The sequence below is a fragment of the Bidens hawaiensis genome, unplaced genomic scaffold, assembly GCF_021521415.1.
Source record: "Bidens hawaiensis isolate Kalapana, Puna unplaced genomic scaffold, B.hawaiensis_p1.1 tig00057681_1, whole genome shotgun sequence".
Taxonomy (NCBI): domain Eukaryota; kingdom Viridiplantae; phylum Streptophyta; class Magnoliopsida; order Asterales; family Asteraceae; genus Bidens; species Bidens hawaiensis.
The window spans coordinates 70,868-89,643 of NW_027506394.1; the positions used below are offsets into that span (position 1 = coordinate 70,868).

At 36.2% G+C, this 18,776-nt stretch overlaps 3 protein-coding genes across 3 annotated transcripts; 2 read left to right on the forward strand and 1 right to left on the reverse strand.

Annotated features, from left to right (window-relative positions):
- The first annotated feature begins 6,737 nt into the window (after nucleotides 1-6,737).
- Nucleotides 6,738-8,311, forward strand: LOC143617736 (constitutive photomorphogenesis protein 10-like). Its single transcript, XM_077090203.1, has 4 exons — nucleotides 6,738-7,025; nucleotides 7,652-7,725; nucleotides 7,796-7,946; nucleotides 8,027-8,311. Exons 1-4 carry the CDS (start codon nucleotides 6,845-6,847, stop codon nucleotides 8,122-8,124), a joined length of 504 nt encoding a protein of 167 aa, XP_076946318.1. The 5' UTR covers nucleotides 6,738-6,844; the 3' UTR covers nucleotides 8,125-8,311.
- Nucleotides 8,312-9,480: 1,169 nt separating this feature from the next.
- On the forward strand, nucleotides 9,481-13,915 carry LOC143617732 (protein POST-ILLUMINATION CHLOROPHYLL FLUORESCENCE INCREASE, chloroplastic-like). Its single transcript, XM_077090201.1, has 8 exons — nucleotides 9,481-9,568; nucleotides 9,676-9,799; nucleotides 10,661-10,745; nucleotides 11,383-11,461; nucleotides 11,550-11,663; nucleotides 12,518-12,630; nucleotides 12,868-12,978; nucleotides 13,655-13,915. Exons 1-8 carry the CDS (start codon nucleotides 9,481-9,483, stop codon nucleotides 13,775-13,777), a joined length of 837 nt encoding a protein of 278 aa, XP_076946316.1. The 3' UTR covers nucleotides 13,778-13,915.
- A 573-nt stretch (nucleotides 13,916-14,488) lies between these two features.
- On the reverse strand, nucleotides 14,489-16,083 carry LOC143617728 (hypothetical protein At1g04090-like; the record flags this gene model as incomplete). The annotated part of the gene is made up of 1 exon (XM_077090191.1): nucleotides 14,489-16,083. A coding segment is annotated over one exon (1,595 nt), but the record flags the coding sequence as incomplete, so codon positions are not given.
- Between the last annotated feature and the right edge of the window lie 2,693 nt (nucleotides 16,084-18,776).

Genomic DNA, 18,776 nt, shown 5'->3' on the forward strand with positions numbered 1-18,776 from the left:
CAAGGAAACCTTCCTCGATCTGAAAGAAGTCTCGTGTCAGAGGCGCGGAACACTCACGTCAGAGGCGTGGAATTCTCATGGCAAAGCGAAAAGAATTCTCGCGTCAGAGGCACGGAACACTCGTGTCGGAGGCATGGAATACTCACGGCCAAATCCCGGAACGCTAACAATAGCACATGCTTGGTTACAAGTTCATCAAATAAGTGAATTACTTCAGAAGTTTTGTAACATCCTAAAATTTTAATTATAAATAAAGAAAGTTATGTTTAGTGATTTCACGTTGTTAATTATTTAATGTCGAGTAAGGAGGGAGTTGGGCTTAGATTGCGTAAGATGGGTTAAATGAGAATGGGCCTCGGGTCCGTGGGCTTAGAGGGATATAAATATCCCATCCCAAACCCAATCTTTCATTTCCACCTTCTTTCTTCACACACTCAAAACACACACATTCTAACCGATCAAGATTCGAAGCCGAGACCCGAGATTTTGTTGATAGATCTGAGTTGGTAAGGTAAGAACAAATCCACCAAAGCTAATATTACTGAAAATGGTTAGGATTGGATGGGTTAACCGGACCCGAAACCCAAACTGCCCAAATCGGACCCCTAAAACGTCGATTTTAGGCCGATTTGATGGTTGGGATTTGTAGGCGCCGATCATACGATTCCGTGGGTACCAAAATCGAGTTATTTGGCTAAGAAACGAAGGATTTATGGGCAAACAGATCTGCAGCGCGATAACTTCGCCTGCAAGATTAAGTTCGCCTGATGAACTTCGCCTTCAAGCGTAACTTCGCCTTCAAGCGTAACTTCGCCTAAGGTTTAACTTCGCCTGAAGCCAAGTTCGCCTAAGGATAACTTCGCCTACGGCCAAGTTCGCCTAAGGTTTAACTTCGCCTGAAGCCAAGTTCGCCTAAGGTTTAACTTCGCCTGAAGCCAAGTTCGCCTAAGGATAACTTCGCCTACGGCCAAGTTCGCCTAAGGTTTAACTTCGCCTGAAGCCAAGTTCGCCTAAGGTTTAACTTCGCCTGAAGCCAAGTTCGCCTAAGGTTTAACTTCGCCTGAAGCCAAGTTCGCCTAAGGTTTAACTTCGCCTGAAGTGAAGTTCGTTTAGAAAATAAATTAAAAACCTAATGGAAAATGTGTTAAGGCAGTTATCGAAAATAAAATTTTTCCAAGCTGACCTGGCAGCTTAACCCCAGCCAGGGGCTCTGCCCCTTGGACCCCACTAGGGGCTGCCGCCCCTAGAACCCCGCTGCCAGGGGCGCTGCCCCCGGACCCCCGTTCGTTGTGGGTCATATATAGATAGAAATACAAAACGAGTAGTAGTAGTTAATTGATATGTGTAAATATTATACAGTTAGCCGAGCCCAGTTAAAGAAAGGAATTACGATCAACGGCGAGCGTAACAGGATCCAGATGAGTTTCTAGCCCCATTCCTTGTTATGTTTTCGGGGCTGTGTGCATACTTGATGTGTTGTTAATACATTTATCCTAAGTGATAAGTGTATGCCATATGTGATATATGTGATATGTATGAATGATTGCTTGATGGTACGTGAACGATCTTCGGATATTGCACGTACTGTCAGGTTGTAACGTTATAAATATGGTAAGTATGATATGTATGTTTATGTGTATGAACGTAATAAAGTTAATAAAAGAAGGAAATGACGGTTGTATGGTTGTATGGTTACGAAAAGGGTACCGAGCCCTAATAATACTCGAGGTATGATGTATGGTTGTATGGTAACGAAGAGGGAATCGAACCCTACTAATATTCGAAAACAAGGGACCAGACCCTTATAATATCTGTGATGTTAGGGACCAGACCCTTATAATATCTGTGATGTTAGGGACCAGACCCTTACAATATCTGTGAGGATAGGGACCAGACCCTCATAATATCTGTGATGTTAGGGACCAGACCCTTAAAATATCTGTGATGTTAGGGACCAGACCCTTATAATATCTGTGAGGTTATAGGGCGAAAGGCTCTTTAAAACGTATGATTATGAATGTAAAGAAAGTATGTAAGTAAGAAAGAAAGTATGTAAGTAAGAATGAATGTATGAGTACTTATGTGTGTATGAAAGAAAGTTATGAGGTTAAGTACGTATGTATGTAATAAGGTATTGTATGGTATTGTATGATTAACTAGAACTCACTCAGCGTAGCTGACTTTTAGTATGCACGCAGGTGAGTAGGATGAGACAGCTGGCTTGAGTGGAGGACACATGGCAGAAGACTAAAGCCTGGCATCTGAAGATCTGATATGTTTTATAAGTTATGTTTTGATTTTGAAAGACAAGAGGAATGTTTTAAGACATGATTATGAATTGATATGTAATGTTTTATGAAAGTTTTATATTCCGCGTAAAGTTTTTAATTAACTCTGATATTTAGAACTGTGTTTATGAGTAAATCCAACACGAAAGTAGGGTTACCGGTGACGGGGCCTTACAAGTTTTTACAAAAAACCTCAAACTTTTCGCCTATATTGATTTTGGTTTGCATAGCAAAAAAAAAAAAACGAAAAGTATGAGTATATAGGATTTGCATGAAATGGCACAAAAAGTGCTTATATTAATGCAAAATATATGGCTACGCGCCAAACTTAAAGGTTGGGAATCCTCATAAACCCATACGGCCATGCGCCAAACTTAAAGGTTGGGAATCCTCATAAACCCATACGGCTACACGCCATATTTAAAGGTTGGGAATCCTTATAAACCCATACGGCTACGCGCCAAACTTAAAGGTTGGGAATCCTCATAAACCCATAAGGCCACGCGCCAAACTTAAAGGTTGGGAATCCTCATAAACCCATAAGGCCACGCGCCAAACATAAAGGTTGGGAATCCTCATAAACCCATAAGGCCACGCGCCAAACTTAAAGGTTGGGAATCCTCATAAACCCATAAGGCCACGCGCCAAACTTAAAGGTTGGGAATCCTCATAAACCCATAAGGCCACGCGCCAAACTTAAAGGTTGGGAATCCTCATAAACCCATAAGGCCACGCGCCAAACTTAAAGGTTGGGAATCCTCATAAACCCATACGGCCATGCGCCAAACTTAAAGGTTGGGAATCCTCATAAACCCATACTGCTACACGCCATATTTAAAGGTTGGGAATCCTTATAAACCCATACGGCGACGCGCCAAACTTAAAGGTTGGGAATCCTCATAAACCCATAGGGCCACGCGCCAAACTTAAAGGTTGGGAATCCTCATAAACCCATAAGGCCACGCGCCAAACATAAAGGCCGGGAGCCTAATAATATCCCACATGGCCACGCACCAAACATAAAGGTCGGGAGCCTAATAATATCCCACATGGCCACGCGCCAAACATAAAGGTCGGGAGCCTAATAATATTCCAAAACAGCCACGCGCCAACGTAGGTTGGGCACACCTCATAATTTGCCCGAGGATGGGAACCTTGTAATACATCCACTTTTAGTTGATATGTTTTTGCAGGTTCGGTTACGAGTCCCACAAGCACCGATGACATTATTATTATTATTATTATCTGGCCGTTTGTGCCTCCATTATTATTTTGAAGACAAGCTGGGATAGTCATCCTGCGTAGAAGAGGCCCTTGTGGGCCAGTCATTATCATCATATTATAGCTCATAAGCCGCAACTCGCGCATGCTTCATTATTTTATAGCTCGTAAGTCGCCTCGCGCGCAAGCTTCATTATTTTTATAGCTCGTAAGCTGCCTTGCGCGCAAGTTGCATTACATTATTATCGAGATGCGCACCCATCTTTTATCAGGCCCCGCGCCACTATTGTTATGATGCGTGCTATATCTTATTCATGCCAGTGCACCATTATTATCATAAGGATCACAACATGTCACCTTCATGGAGAAAACCTCTCAAAACTCAAAGACAATAAAGACAAGGCCGGAGAAAAGGGAAAAAACCGCCTCATATCCTAACACACCTTATGAAGTCCAGCGCTCCACCTAAACGCTTGCACGCCTAGGAGCAACACTGGACTTGGGGGGCTTGTAGGGGTATGGTACTAAACCCGGCTTACGACCTTAATTTATTATGTTTGGCTTATTTTATTATATGGACTAATACAATATTATTGGGCTGAGGAGGTTTTGTGGAGGTAACCCTAACTGGGCTAGGCCCATTAGGGTACCATGATGGTGGCCATGAGGCTCCCTATATAAGGAGGTCTCCACCTCCTTATTAAGGGTTGTTATTCTCAATAAGAGCCACCACCATAACCATTTTTGTGTCTGTAAACAAGATATCCTCGAGATTTATTAGCAGTCACCTCCACACCCCCAAAAACCATTGCAGATCTGAACGGAGGAGAGCGAGATTTGGTTACATCATCCCGTAGAAGACGATCCGAACTATGCCTGGTACGTTTCGCGCTTCTCAAAAGAAAAAAAGAAAAGAAAAGGAGAAATAATGTCAGAAATGTTTTCGGCGAGCTTAAGGTCGCAGCGGGAAGGAAGAGTGGATATTGGGAAGAGAAGTTGATAACTATTTTATATTTTATTTGCTTTGTCTGAACACTTTTCATTCTTTCATTATTTTCAATTTTTTTCTATTAATAGTAAAAAATGTATAATGATTTATTAAAGTATTTTATAAGTTTTACCCAAGTTACCATATACAATTCTTTTAGTTTTTCTTTCGTGATCAAATTAACTAGTTCTCTTTTTTACTTAATTTTGCTATTTTTTTAAATTTTATCCTTTAATTTTATATAATTTTTTGGCTTTGTTATAGTGTTTATTTAAAAGCATATGAAGTTTACTCATATTTTCAACGCATACGTAAATAGGTGTGCTTTTACGCACCGACTCAAGAGCTTGTTGCCTCAATGTGTCTCGTGATTGACGTAATTTTGTTTTTGTATTTATAATTTAGTATTACTTTATTTTTTTATGTGACCCGACCAACCAAAAGATACCATAAAATTTAATATTCAGTGTTAGACAAACGAAACCCAAAATTTCAGAGCCATGTGAAAAAATTTTCTGGATCCGCCACTACATACGAGCTTACTTTAATTCAAGGGCGAAGCTATGTTGGGACGGGGGGTGGCCCCGGTCAGTCGGTCACTGCCGTTTTCTCCGAAATTTTACGATTTTTCTCGAAAATTTTTATAGATATTAAGCGCAGTCACCCCAAATGTACTTTTCCAAAATGATACCGGTCACCACTGATTTCTTTTTAAATAGAATACCCCATCGTTTTTTCTAAACATCACAATATTTATAAACAAAAGTTACAAAATAGTAGTCGAATAGTAAAAGATATGTTTTTTAAATATTTTAGGTCATTTGTAATTATAGAAGAAGGTATTCACCCTTATGGATGAGATCGGTACCGATACCAATCTATTCGGTTCGGTACAGGTATTGAAGGTAAAATTTGAGATATACCGGTACCGAAACTCAAAACTTTGGTATCTATTCGGTATTGACGGTACCAAATCTGTACCGGTACCAGTATCAATACCGAAATTGCTTATCCCTACTAACTTTTCCTATCACATTATCATGAATATTTTAGGTCTTTGCTGGTTAAAAAGTTACTCCCTCCGTCCCATTATAAGTGTCTTAGTTTGATTTTTCAAGTCTTTCTTGTTTAACTTTGACCGGTAATATTTTTGTTTGTGTTATATAATACTTGATGTAAAATATATGAATGGATTGTGTTTTAAATGTATTTTACATTGATATAATTTTCATCAAGTATTATATGACACGAAAAAAAATATTTACGGTCAAAGTTGCAAAAGAAAGATTTGAAAAGTCAAAACATGACACTTATAATGAGACGGAGGGAGTATTGTTTTTTTATTCTAAGAACAAGTGTTTGAATAAATGAAGAAAAATTAGATATACAGATGTCATATTGTTTGATCCGACCGATTGAATCACCGACCCGACCCGAATCATGACACGAACCGACTCGTCGACCAGATAATTTTTTGAGCCCGTGTTTTTGATCACTCCTATGACTAAGCCCAAGTTTCACCACTACTTTAATGCCACTTTCTGCGAGTCAACTTTAAATCATGAGGTTTTTGAGCAGCCCTGGAATCGTGAGGACAGAGAGAACATGTCAATGAGCCGAACCGATTGTAAATTAAAATTATCTAAATCCATTTGAATTAAAATTATAAAAATATGTGGTTGACTTTTGTCCACCAATATCCCTTATCGAGTTATCTCAGTTGTCCAGTCAGTAACTCTTCTTCTTCCTTGGTGTCTTTCTTCTTCCTATTCTGCCCCAATTGAAGTCCACCGACCATTGCTCCAAACTCCTTAAAACCGATCTGTCAACAAACAAATCACTTCAATCAGGTACACATGTTTCTGTTTCATTAACATTTAACCAACTGCTAGGCTATCATATGATATGCCATGCTTCATTAGATCTGCCACTTTTGCCCAAATATCAAATTCATAGTATCAAAACAGGGGTAAAATAGTCAAACATGTCATTGACCACGATGCTTAATTTCTTGTTCATTGTCTGTAAAAACTAAAATCCAAGTCACAAAAATGCATCAAGAAATTTTAATAATATGTAACGCTAACAAAATATTCTAAATTTGGCAGCCTTGCAAAGTTTTCTATAAATACTGAAATATAGATTAAATTAATTGGGGTCTTAGTTCAAAAAATTGTCACATGAACCGGCTCGGTAAATCGTTCTGTTCACTGGTAATGGGCCCTTAACTCCTGCTAACTCTTGGATCAGCTCCTCGTCAATATGAAAAATAATTTTTGATGCATTTTGTTGATGTGGTACAACATTAATATTGAATCTACTTAAATGAACGTGCAGCCCGTGTTTGATGAACAGTGGGAGCTTGAGTGGCGGGCGGTCATGGCCATCGCGAACATCATTAACATCTTCAGGAAAGAGGATACAAAAGGAGATGGCAGAACTCAACACGGACCCGCCTGTAGATTGCTCTGCGGGTCCCAAAGGCGATAATCTTTATCACTGGGTCGCTACTCTCTTCGGCCCACAAGGTCTGCCCGACTTTTCTTATATAAAAATTATTTTACCTTTTGTGGTAATTCTTGATACGGGTCCTGGATTTGTTAAATGTATTCCAATGAATAGCCTTTATGGTAGGTGAATCCCTATACATAAGTAGGGGTGGCGATGGCACGGCGGCACGGCCCAAACATGAGTTGAAAATAATCAGGTTTTGGGTTGGCATATCTGCCCCGTTTCATGTTTAAGTAAACTGGTCGTGTTTGGGTTGGCAGGTTACACACATTTAGTTAAACAGGTTGACCCACTAACCCGTTCAACACATTTTTTACAACCCAGTTAGCACATTTACAAGTTGATTATTATTTGGCAACCCATTTGACACATTTAGATAAATGGGTCATGTTCAGGTTACATGATTTTAAGTGTGTGCGGGTTAGAGTTGATGCTTTCCATGGGTCATGTGCGGGTTGAACAGTTCAACCTGTCCACCCACCAACCCGACACAATTAAGACCTCATAAGGGATTTACAAATTGCGTAATTGTGTTCAGTTTCAAGAAATTTGCTAGTGCTCTTGTATATGACGAATGAGAGGTTGTTTAATCAAATGCTTAAGAGAACAAATTCATGATTTTGATTATTATTTGTTGTTGTAGGAACGCCTTACGAAGGAGGGATATACTTTCTTGACATAACATTTCTGGCTAATTATCCTTATAAGCCTCCAAAGGTTTATTTTTTGATTAAATTGATTTTTTTATTTTTTTGGTACATTATTGAAACAAGCTCTTAGGGTGCAGGTCGTGTTTAAAACGCGCATATACCATTGCAATGTTGATTCAAGTGGCAATGTTGGATTGGACATTCTTGATGAAAACAGTTGGAGTCCCGCCTTAACGATTTCAAAAGTGCTACTCGCTTTGAGATCTATCTTTACCAGTCCTAACCCGTGTATGTACTTCATCCTCTTTAAAAATGGTTAATTGATTTCTTGAAATTTATGCAAGTTTAATATTGTTGAATTGTTGCAGATAAACCTCAAGTTCCAGGAGTTGCTCACTTGTTCTTGGTAGATAGAGTTAAATATGATGCACTTGCTGCTGAGTGGACTCAAAGATTTGCAAAGTAGAAGTTGAAGCAATTAAGAAACTTAAGAGTTTGTAGGTATTGCTGTTATATGTTTGAAAATGGGCATTGTTTTATGAATATTAAACTAAAAAGTGTATAGTGTGAAAATGTATCACAAAAATTAAGAGTAAGCCCACATGGCCATAGGTTTTACAAACCAAAATTCAAATGTTACAATAATCAGATTTTGAAACATGCAAAAATGTCTTAGTTTAGAAATTGTATGATGATTTGAAGTTTGAAACATGTATATAAAGATGAGTTATATACAAACTGCACCGATTCGGTTATAAAAACGTTTAGTTGCTTAAATGCAACTTCTTTTTAAAATTAAGAACTAAAACAAATTTAATAGAGCCAATGTGTGTGTCATGACTATGACCCACGATACACTTGCATCGCTGCTTTCGAATGGCCTTTATCAATTTGAATTGTGTACCTAATTTGGTTCGGGCTAAAGGAACACCATGGCTAGGTTAGGTTCGAGATATGGTGCTAGATAGACCCAAGTTGGAGTCGTGAGTCCTTTTGGAGCGAACACACTGGTTCACGCGGTTTGTGAACAAACAAACGCAATGGTCAATGCATCGGCGAAAAACTAAAAAGAACCTTGTTAGGTGGGCTTAAGATGTGTGGCTTCATATATCTCATCAAATACGGTGTTAGGTGTGTATGGGAGTCAACAAAAACTGAAAACTGAACCGTATTTACAAAAAAAGGAGAAAGAAGACAAAACCAGATAGCGCACTCGGTTTTCGGTTCAGTTCTTTACCGTATCCGAATTCAAATTTTGGTTTTTAGTTCGGATATACATATTGTTGAAATCGGTTTATTCCGTTTAACCGAATAATTGTTTTGTTTAGTTCTATAAATGTAACTACGGTTTATGTTATTTAATTTGTTAATTGAGCCCAATTACCAAGTCATCTAATTACACATTCGGTACACAAAATAATGTACGGAACAAAACAGGAAGCAAAACTAAGCAAAAATGTTATTCACTTTGAATTTGGGTTTTAACCAAATTCAATATCGAAACCAGTTGAATTCGGTTTGGTTACGCATTTGTTAACTCGAAGTTCGGTTAGTGGTTACCGACACAAAAAAAATCATATCCGAACTAACCGAATAACAGATATTTCAAACTTTGACCGAAAGTGGTATAAAAGTCAGATTCTAAGATTTTTTTATATAAAAAATCTTGCTAAAGATGATGGTGTCCTTTGGTCCTTAACAAATTCACACCACACAAAAATTCAATAATTTGTGTTACACCATTTTTTCTACACTTAAGATATTTGTTCATTGTTATCTCTTTAAATTACAAAAAAAACAATATCAGATAGTGTTTGTAAAAATGTCTGCAACAAGTTCACACATCTTCCAGGTTGTATCATCATCTCCATATAACACCAATTTCACTCCTTCAATAGCAAACACTCATGGTATATATGCTGCTTCTTTCCCCTTATTATCTAACTTAAGTAATTAATTGAGGTTTATTTATACTTAACATTATCTGATATAGTTTTTTTTTGTAATTTACTTGCAGGTGTCAAAAGGTTTATGGGTTCTCCCTTAAAAGAACATAAAAGATGGAAGAATTCAATAAAGATAAGAAACAAGATAAGGGCTGCAGCTGTTGTTGTTGCACCTCCATCTGAGGAAGTTAAAGAGTATGTATTCAGTCTTGTGGATATATTTTTATAATTTCAATATCAAGGTGTATATTTTAATTTGAAATCACAGACACCTGTTCGGTGTTCGGCAGGAAGTTCATTTATGTTTATTCTTTTAATAAATGAAAGAATATGAACAAGGAATTTAGTTCGATTAACTATATGAACGAACACAAACAGAGGCCATGTGCGTTCCAACTGTGTTCGTGAATATTCGATAATGTGTTTGTTTACGTCCGTTTATCTTTGGTAATGTTTGTTCATCAAAGTTTTTATTATTTTTAATGACTTTTCTAATCTTGTCATAGATATTTAAGCACAATTATTAACTACAAAACAAAAATATATGAGTGTTATGTGATTACTTTTTATATGAAAATTAACATATGAATATAAAGGTTAAGAAAAACACCAAGACAAACTTGGTAGCTGGACCAAACAGTTGACACTGACCATTCTCGGTTAGCCAAATCAAATAAAGTATTGTTTTGTTTGTTCTTGTGTTTATGAACTGTTCACGAACAAGATTATTTCATTAAGGAATTTGTTCGGTTAGGTGTTTGTGAACCGTCCGCTTATCCAATGAAAACTTAACGAACAAACATGAACACGGCTTTGTTCGGTTCGTTTCGTTTACAGACCTAGAGGGGAATACAACAATATTATAGTTCATAATTGTTTCTTGGGATACATAGGATAGTAAAAGACCCTTATATGATGACTCTTGATTGATATAAATCTTGATTTACAAGTACATGTATTGTACTACATGTTATAATGTGTTTACTGTATCATAAACATCATTACAAATTGTTCAATCTAAGTTTCTTACCACAAAAATATTCCTTCATTTTCAAGATATGTGCTTCCTTCGTGGGCTGATTTCGACATCGGGCGATCCCCAGTATACTGGAAAACAATGAATGGCCTTCCTCTTAGTTCTGTAAGTTAATGTCATTAACTTATATTGAAAAACAGAAGAATTTAGTTAACAGCCAAGCTAATTTTTATGTAAGATAAAATCACTTAACTTTCTATGTGTTCCAGTGTTGTGAAATTTTCTTGTAAGTGTTATGAGTGACTTAAATGGAACATATATAAATCTTGGTTACTGTTTAGTGATTACTTTTTTCAAATTTAACTTGCAGTAATAGGTAACACTGAAACACATTCACTAAATGATAACCAAGTTTCATAGTAGTTCAATTTTTAATTAAATATGTTCAACTAAAATAACTTTAGTTGAAAAATAAAAATTAACATTTATAAAAAAATATTCACAACATTAGAACACTTATAAGAAATTCTGTCACTATCGTATGTTGTATGGTACACGAAAAAAAGTCCTTTCAACCGATTTTTGGTATATTGAAGTTCATAAACTTGGTTAGAATACACAAGTACTTTTGAAAGAAAAAAAATCCATAAAGTGACATTCAAAATTTGATGAAGGAACTCTAATAATCAAAAATAGGTTATATGAGAGTTTTTCATTGAAAATAAGAAAGTATGTTGGTTTTTTATAGTATTAAGTATTAACCGAAAAGCATGGGATCGTTTATTGTTTTTCAAATTCCCAGGGAGAGAGGTTAAAGTTGTTTTACAATCCCGCTGCTACAAAACTTGCTCCAAATGAAGAATTCGGGATCGCTTTTAATGGTACTTTTTTTTTCGATCCTAAACTTTTAGATAATAACTTTTACAGCATTATGGAAGTGTAATATTTGATTTTGTTGTATTTTTTAAAGGCGGTTTAATCAACCAATCATGTGCGGTGGTGAGCCGAGGGCTATGCTTCGTAAAGACCGAGGCATTGCCGACCCTCCTATTTACACCATCCAAATATGTATCCCCAAACATGGTACCTGTCTTTTAATTTCGAGTTAGTTACGCGTTTGGTCACCGTAGTAACTCATATTATGGATTTGATCCTTTTTTTTTCTGGAAATTACATGTTTTGTCTAATTTTTGCTAGTGGTCAACAGTCCCAACACTGATGGTACCCACCTTGGATGGGCGTTATCTTTTATTGTTAAATGGGTTTGAAATGACCAAAATACCCTTAGTTTTGAAAGCAAAAATAAGGGTGTTTTTGTCGGTTTAAAATTTTAGCAGAAATAGATTGTGTCAATCCGAGACAGGGACTATCAGCGGGGCTGTAAACAAAACATACATTCAGCAAACCGTTTGACGGGAAGTTCGTTTACGTGCGTTTAATAAATGAGCGAACATGAACAGGGAATTCTGTTCGATTAACTAAATGAGTGAACATAAACAGAAGTCTCGTTCGTTTAATTGGGTTGTGAACGTTCGGTACTTCAGTAATGTATTTATGAACTTTCATTCGTTTATGTTGGTTATTTGTGTTGATGTTAGATTGTATTCGTTTGCGTTCGTTTTTTAAATTAACAGACGAACACGAGCAAATTCATTTCTTTAATGAATAAACATGAACAAGAAATGTCATTCAGTAGTGTTTGTGAACCGTTCGTTGTCCTGTAAATTCTTAACGGACAAACACTCATAAGGTCTCGTTCGATGTGGTTTGGTTCGTTTACAGCATACCTAAACATGTAATTTCCAGAAAAAAAAATGCATCAAATCCGGGTATACCACAGGGACCAACCATGCAATTAGTATTTTTGTTTATTTCAAAATACTCTTTTATAGTATTTGACTTTTCTTTTCTTCTGTTGACTTTTACCGTTATCACAGCTGTGAACTTGATATTTTCATTCACAAACGGGTCGGATTGGGATGGGCCTTATCGACTACAATTTCAAGTGCCAAAAGCATGGCATAATCGGGAACTAGATTTCTTCAACCGGGTAAATGCCATTATATCATTTCATGATATTTGAGTAAATTACATTTTTCCTTCCTTATGTATGTAACAAATTTCACTTTTCGTCTTTAAACTAAAGAAAATATAAGAAATGTCCTTTATTTTGTTTTGAACTGCAAGAAACATCCTTTATGTTCACCTTTTTTTTAATCTTAAATGTTATTTTAAGCTCTAAAACTGAAATCATTAAATGTTTTGTTTTTTTAAACTAATGATTTAGGGTCTCGCGGAGGAATTGAGCAAAGAAGGCGCTTGTGAAAAGGCGATCTTTCCCGATACAAGCATTGTGATCGATAGATGTCAGTTGATGGGTAATTTAACTCTTGAAGGGGTAAGTAAAAACGTTTTTAACTTTTATAGTTGGATAAAAAATTTCTACCTATGATAATATGTTTGGATGATAAGTTTCATACCATTTACAACTGTGGTGTGCATGGGTCGATTTTTAGCTCAAACCAAACCAAAAACTGAAAATTTGGTTTTTAGGTTTTTCACAACCGTTTGGTTTCGGTTTCTTTGGCTTTTAGTTTTCTGTTTATACAATGGGTTCGGTTTTGCCATTTGGACATGAAGTTTTTAAATCAAAGAAAAGGCCCGAAATAATGAGTTTGGAACTTAAACTTGGGTCTTATTTTTTTGTTAATTAATTATTAATTGGTTATTACATATTTGGGACTAAAATTTTTGGGCGGTAACATTTATGGTTTTTTATAAATTACTTTACATTAAAAAAAAAAAAAATTATAGTTTATTGATTCGGTTCATTTTTTTGGTTATGGGTTGATTATTTCGGTTTCATGAACACCTGTAGACAACTAACCATTTTCAACAAACTTGTCTTTTTTCAGTTGTTTTATCTATTAGTTCGTTAAATGATCAGAATTTGTCAAACATGTGTAAATATTTGACTATATACAATTTCATACAACAGTATCGCGTATTTATATTACTGCTGATTATATGATCCTATTCGTTTCTTGTATACGACAATGTAATGCGTTTTGCAGGGTGATCGTTGTGAACTTGATTTGGTATCAGGGTGCACAGATCCCGACTCTCCCGAATATAACCCGCTTGCAAATGTAGATGATGGATCCTGCCCTCCTTATAACTCGGATTCAGAAGAGTAAAATTGCGGTTATCTTCGTCTATTTGATATACAATCTACTTTTAGAAAATTGTTCAATGAACTCATAGTTAAGAGGTTCTTGTTCATTGTCATGCCTCTTTTTGTTAAATACAGTTGTATACAATATACATTTGGTAAATATGTTTTTTTCTTTGGTTTACTGTAGATAATATAGTTTCACCCGTTTACTTATAAATGATTTAATGCTGATTATGTTTTATTTCTAACGGGTTAAATCAATGTAATATAAAAACTAGTAAGTCATCGAGATGAGTATAGTCTTGTTTTTGATGCACTCGACTACTATCTTTGTCATAATCTTCGTAGTTATGTTCGACTTAGAAATATGTTATAGATACAATTATTAAGCTGCACAATAATTGTTTCAGTTCAGTCTAGATCAGCTTGTTTAGACAACAAATAACATTAAACACCCCTGATATCATAAATAAACATACTCCTCCTTTAACTTAATTGTATAAATAATAATAATAATAATAATAATAATAATGTAGCAATTGATCATTAAATAGTAGGGAAAAAAACAGGGAGAAAACTTTGAAGCAACAAAAATATCATATAATTGGATGATCAACCATAACTAAAAGATGTATTTAATAATATTTATCAACCACTCTTGAAGGCAAGTAACCTACATAATTTGTGTTGATGATCTTCTATCAAACAAGCTCATCTCCCCACCAACTTACTTTCATTTTTGGGCCTTGAGGACCTTCTTGTCCAAAAACTCAGGCGGGATCTTCTTCATAACTTTAGTGAAAATTTGTTTCAAAGGCCATGGCAATTCGTGTGCAATCGCCAATATCTCCTTTATAAAATCGTAAGTAAACTTAGGACCCCATCTCCCTGTATAATCCAACCATGGCTCCGTACCAACTCTATTGTTTCCAACACTCACAACATTATAGCTTGACGCGATATCCATCACGTTGTTACTTTTTGCAGTGTCATCCCTAGCACCAAACCCAAACTTGGCAATTTGTGATTTAATCGAACCGTTCATCTTCTGTAGCTCATTGGATAAAAGTCGTATGTCGCTTGGATCAAGTTTGCCAGCCATATGTATACGAGAAGATGGACTAGGGTAATGTGCATGACCATGCAAAGATGCATACACCACCGGTCTAGTTCCATTAATGAGCTCAAATTCACTAGGCACTAGCCATATACCCTTAGCATGTTGCGATAGATATACCGCCTTTAAAGCCCCGTTAAAGTTATCGACCCTTAACGTTATATGTTCCCAATCGCTAACATGCGCCCCTATCTTTCCTAAGCTTATGGAGGCTGGTCCTAGTTGAAACTGCCCTCCCCCGTTGAACGGGTAATACAACCATATGGCTAGATCGGTACATGTTCCCCCTAGTGCTGGTTTCACATGTATGTAAGCAACTGCACCCGACAAAGATCCTTTCCGTACCCTTTGACTGGAAGGCGGATCTGACGGGAGGTCTAGAAAGGCATCATCTGCTGTACCATCGATCGGAAGGTTATCGCCATCGTTGATCACACCACTTGGAGGTTGACCGAGTATGTGTAGCTCAGCGCTGTTTTCAAAGAACCACAAAACCGACGACGGAAAGTACTCCTCATCGGGATGGAAATAAACCAATGGAGCATAAGCTTTGATCATTGTAGTGATTTGTGAGGGATTAGGCATAGCAGAATAAGCATAATTCTTGACCATCTTTAAAGACGCTAACTCGTGTGTACTCCAGCTATTCCTCGCCAAAAACATACCTGTCGGGACACTTCGGCCTCTAGTTATTGGTTTTGTAGTATGCAAATTAACCATACTAGAACTCATCCCCATCTTATGCCCCCATATCCATTTGTCCACCTTGGTTGACTCCGTGAAGTCGGATCTAACACACTTAACCTTGTCGAGTGAGGGCTTTTCAAGGGAAGTCGTGACAATGTGACCTGCGGCTTTATAACCGTAGGGCGCAATTGGGAGCCAAATGTATCCATCTACGCGTTGGCTTACATTCGAACCCTTACTAGTCCAAATAAGAGTATAGTCTATGGGACTCTTCAGTGCACCATGTGATGGGTTACCTGTGGTGTCTTTGGCTACAAGAACCGCTGAAACCATGGGCATAGAGTTGGGTTTGCAAAAGTGACCGATCAAACTGAAGCCGGTAGGGATGGAAGTTGGTTCATAAAATGTAGCACCAAGACCCTTTGGACCACCACTGTGTGTTTCCCATATTTTCCTGAAGTACAAAGCTTCATGAACCTTTAATCCTCCAAGATCTATTGCCCCATTTCCGAATTCTCCACCACCTGTAAACAAATTTATATATTGTTTAGAACGTTAATGTTTTAAAACATAAACTAATTAATACACAATCACATTTAAACCATATGGTATTAAGATTACAAATCTAGTAATCAAAATATTACAAGTTTACAAAACACATGCACAAGGTGCTCATTAATTCGGTATCAAACCTATCAGTTCAATCCTAATAAACTGATTATAACAAACTTTAGAAAACATATCTAGATCTGCATCTTATTTAAAACAACAACTATATGACATGAATGACAAAAAAACAACATAAAAACTTATAAATTTCATATATGTATACATTGAGAGACTGTATATTCTGAATAAATGGACAACTAAATAACAAACAATTACATTTAAACCATATTTTATTGAATTTATAAATCTTGTAATCAAAAGTATTACAAGTGCACAACACAAAGGTGTTCATTATTCGGTTTCAAACATATCAATGCAAGCTAATAAACTAAATCTACTAATGTAATAAAAGAAAAGGTTTTTTTGACGGATGTTATCACCACAACAAGTCTCCCTTTTATTTTCACACACTATTATGTTGACACATGGCACATCTCTCCTTACAGTATTTTGGCAGTTACTTTTTAGAGAAGTTAGGTAGGTTTCTTCCATGATTTTAGGCTCACCAATTTTTTTCTCCTCAAACCAAATCCACGACTGTTTAGATGGTTCAATTATCCACCCCACCCTTCTTTTCTACTTCAAAAATTATGATGTAGTTATGGCGACCTAACTCTCTTTGACTCACTTCTGTTTCATTATTGAAGTATAAATTTCGACATCAAAAGTCTGGTGTTGCTTATCATGTTTTGGCTCTTTGAGAAGGAAATTTTAATTAGTCATTCTTTTGACAGTTTTGCATCAATATTTGTTTTGGAGAAGCATAGTTTATGGAGATCATTTAGAAATAAAACAGGTCATTTAAATTTGGTTATTCGGATACTAGCACCCCTCGCCATTAATAAACTTTTCAGGTTGGATTATATCTACCCAAAGTAGGCCTATCACGAGAGCTTCATAATATCTTATTTGCACGTTACAACTATCTTATCTTTTTGTGTTGTATTCATTGTTTATTTTCAAATTAATAATTATTATTTACTAATTGTTATATGCAGTGTGAACAGGAAGCTGAGCCTGTGTGTGTGGTGTGTGTGGGTGTTGGGGGGGGGGGGTAATTCCTTATCAAAACAGCTTATTAACTCTTCACTTTTATAAGTTAAAAAGGTGTTTGGACAATGTGACTTTTTTTTTTACTTTTTAAAGGAAGGAGTTTTTGATAAGTTAGAAAGGAGTAACTTATCAAACGTTACATTTATCATTTCGAATAACATTTACAAATCTCAATAAGGGTTAAAAAGTGGGGTTCTAAGCAAAATGGGTTCAAGCCCAAACGGGTCATTTTTGAAAAAAATTCAATTTGGTTTTGGTTAAGACAGATTGTGGTCAATATAGGGGTTGGGTCAAAACGGGTCATTTTAACCAAATTAAAAACATTAGTTTGTTTTGGGTCGAAACAACTTTAAACAATTAATGAGATTGTAAGTTTAACTAAAGTATTTAATGATAGTTTGCAATTCTTATCTGTGATATATTGGCCTCATAAATTGTATAATTTTATTTCAAAGATATTTTGTTTTTCTTTAAAGTTCAAAGACATATATTAGCATTTTCCTGATTAAGGATGTTTTGGAGCAATTTTTGTATGATATTTATCATTCTTTATATGTTTTTTACATTAAATTGTTTATACAATGTTTTTTACATTAAATTGTTTATACAATCCGTATATAATATGTAATTAGTTATTATTAAAATTTCTTAATTTTGAAATTTTTTTGTATCAAACCCATGTAACACACGGGTTTATAACCTAGTATCAAATAATGTTATTTCTTACACGTACGCATCCGTATCTTTGCTCATGTAATATTTATATGTGTGTTTAAGTGACATTTTTTTATTTGCTCTCGGTCCTTAATATCTTCTTTTAATTTTAATAAGAATTATGGCAAAAAAATTTTTAAAAAACATCATACTCTTTTAGCTTAATACAAGTATACAACTGCATCTTATTTAAAAAAAACAACTATAGGACATCAATGACAGAAAATATAATAAAATCTTATGAATATCATATATATATATGAAGAAACACTAATTGACCCCGGCAGATTACGGATAATCTTAGGGTTAAGTAGATGTTTCCCACGAGGGTTAGGTCCGGCAAAGATGGTTATTCTTCTGATGACCTGCAAAACAGACACCGTGAGCTCGTCACTGAGAAGGGGGGGTACCTCCTTGTGACCACCATCCGGCGTGAGAATCAGACTAGATTGCTCTGAATATAAGTGTATATTAAGAGAAATAGCTAGAGAAGATAAGGTAATGATACCGTTCCAAGGTGTTGGAGTATTTATAGCCGAAGGTAGGTTTCCAAGCAGGTACAGCCAGCTGTATAATATTCCTTTTCTACCAACTGTGGGCTACGCACCGTGCCATGCTGGTGGTTGGTGGGTAGGCAGCGGCTGATAGTGACATGGCCGGCTGTGTACTATTCCTTTTCCACCAACTGCAGGCTATGTACGTGCCCCGATGAGGGTTGGTGAGTAGGCAGCGGCTGATAGTGACATTTTGTACTAGAGCGTGCTCCTCGTCGTACTGTTGT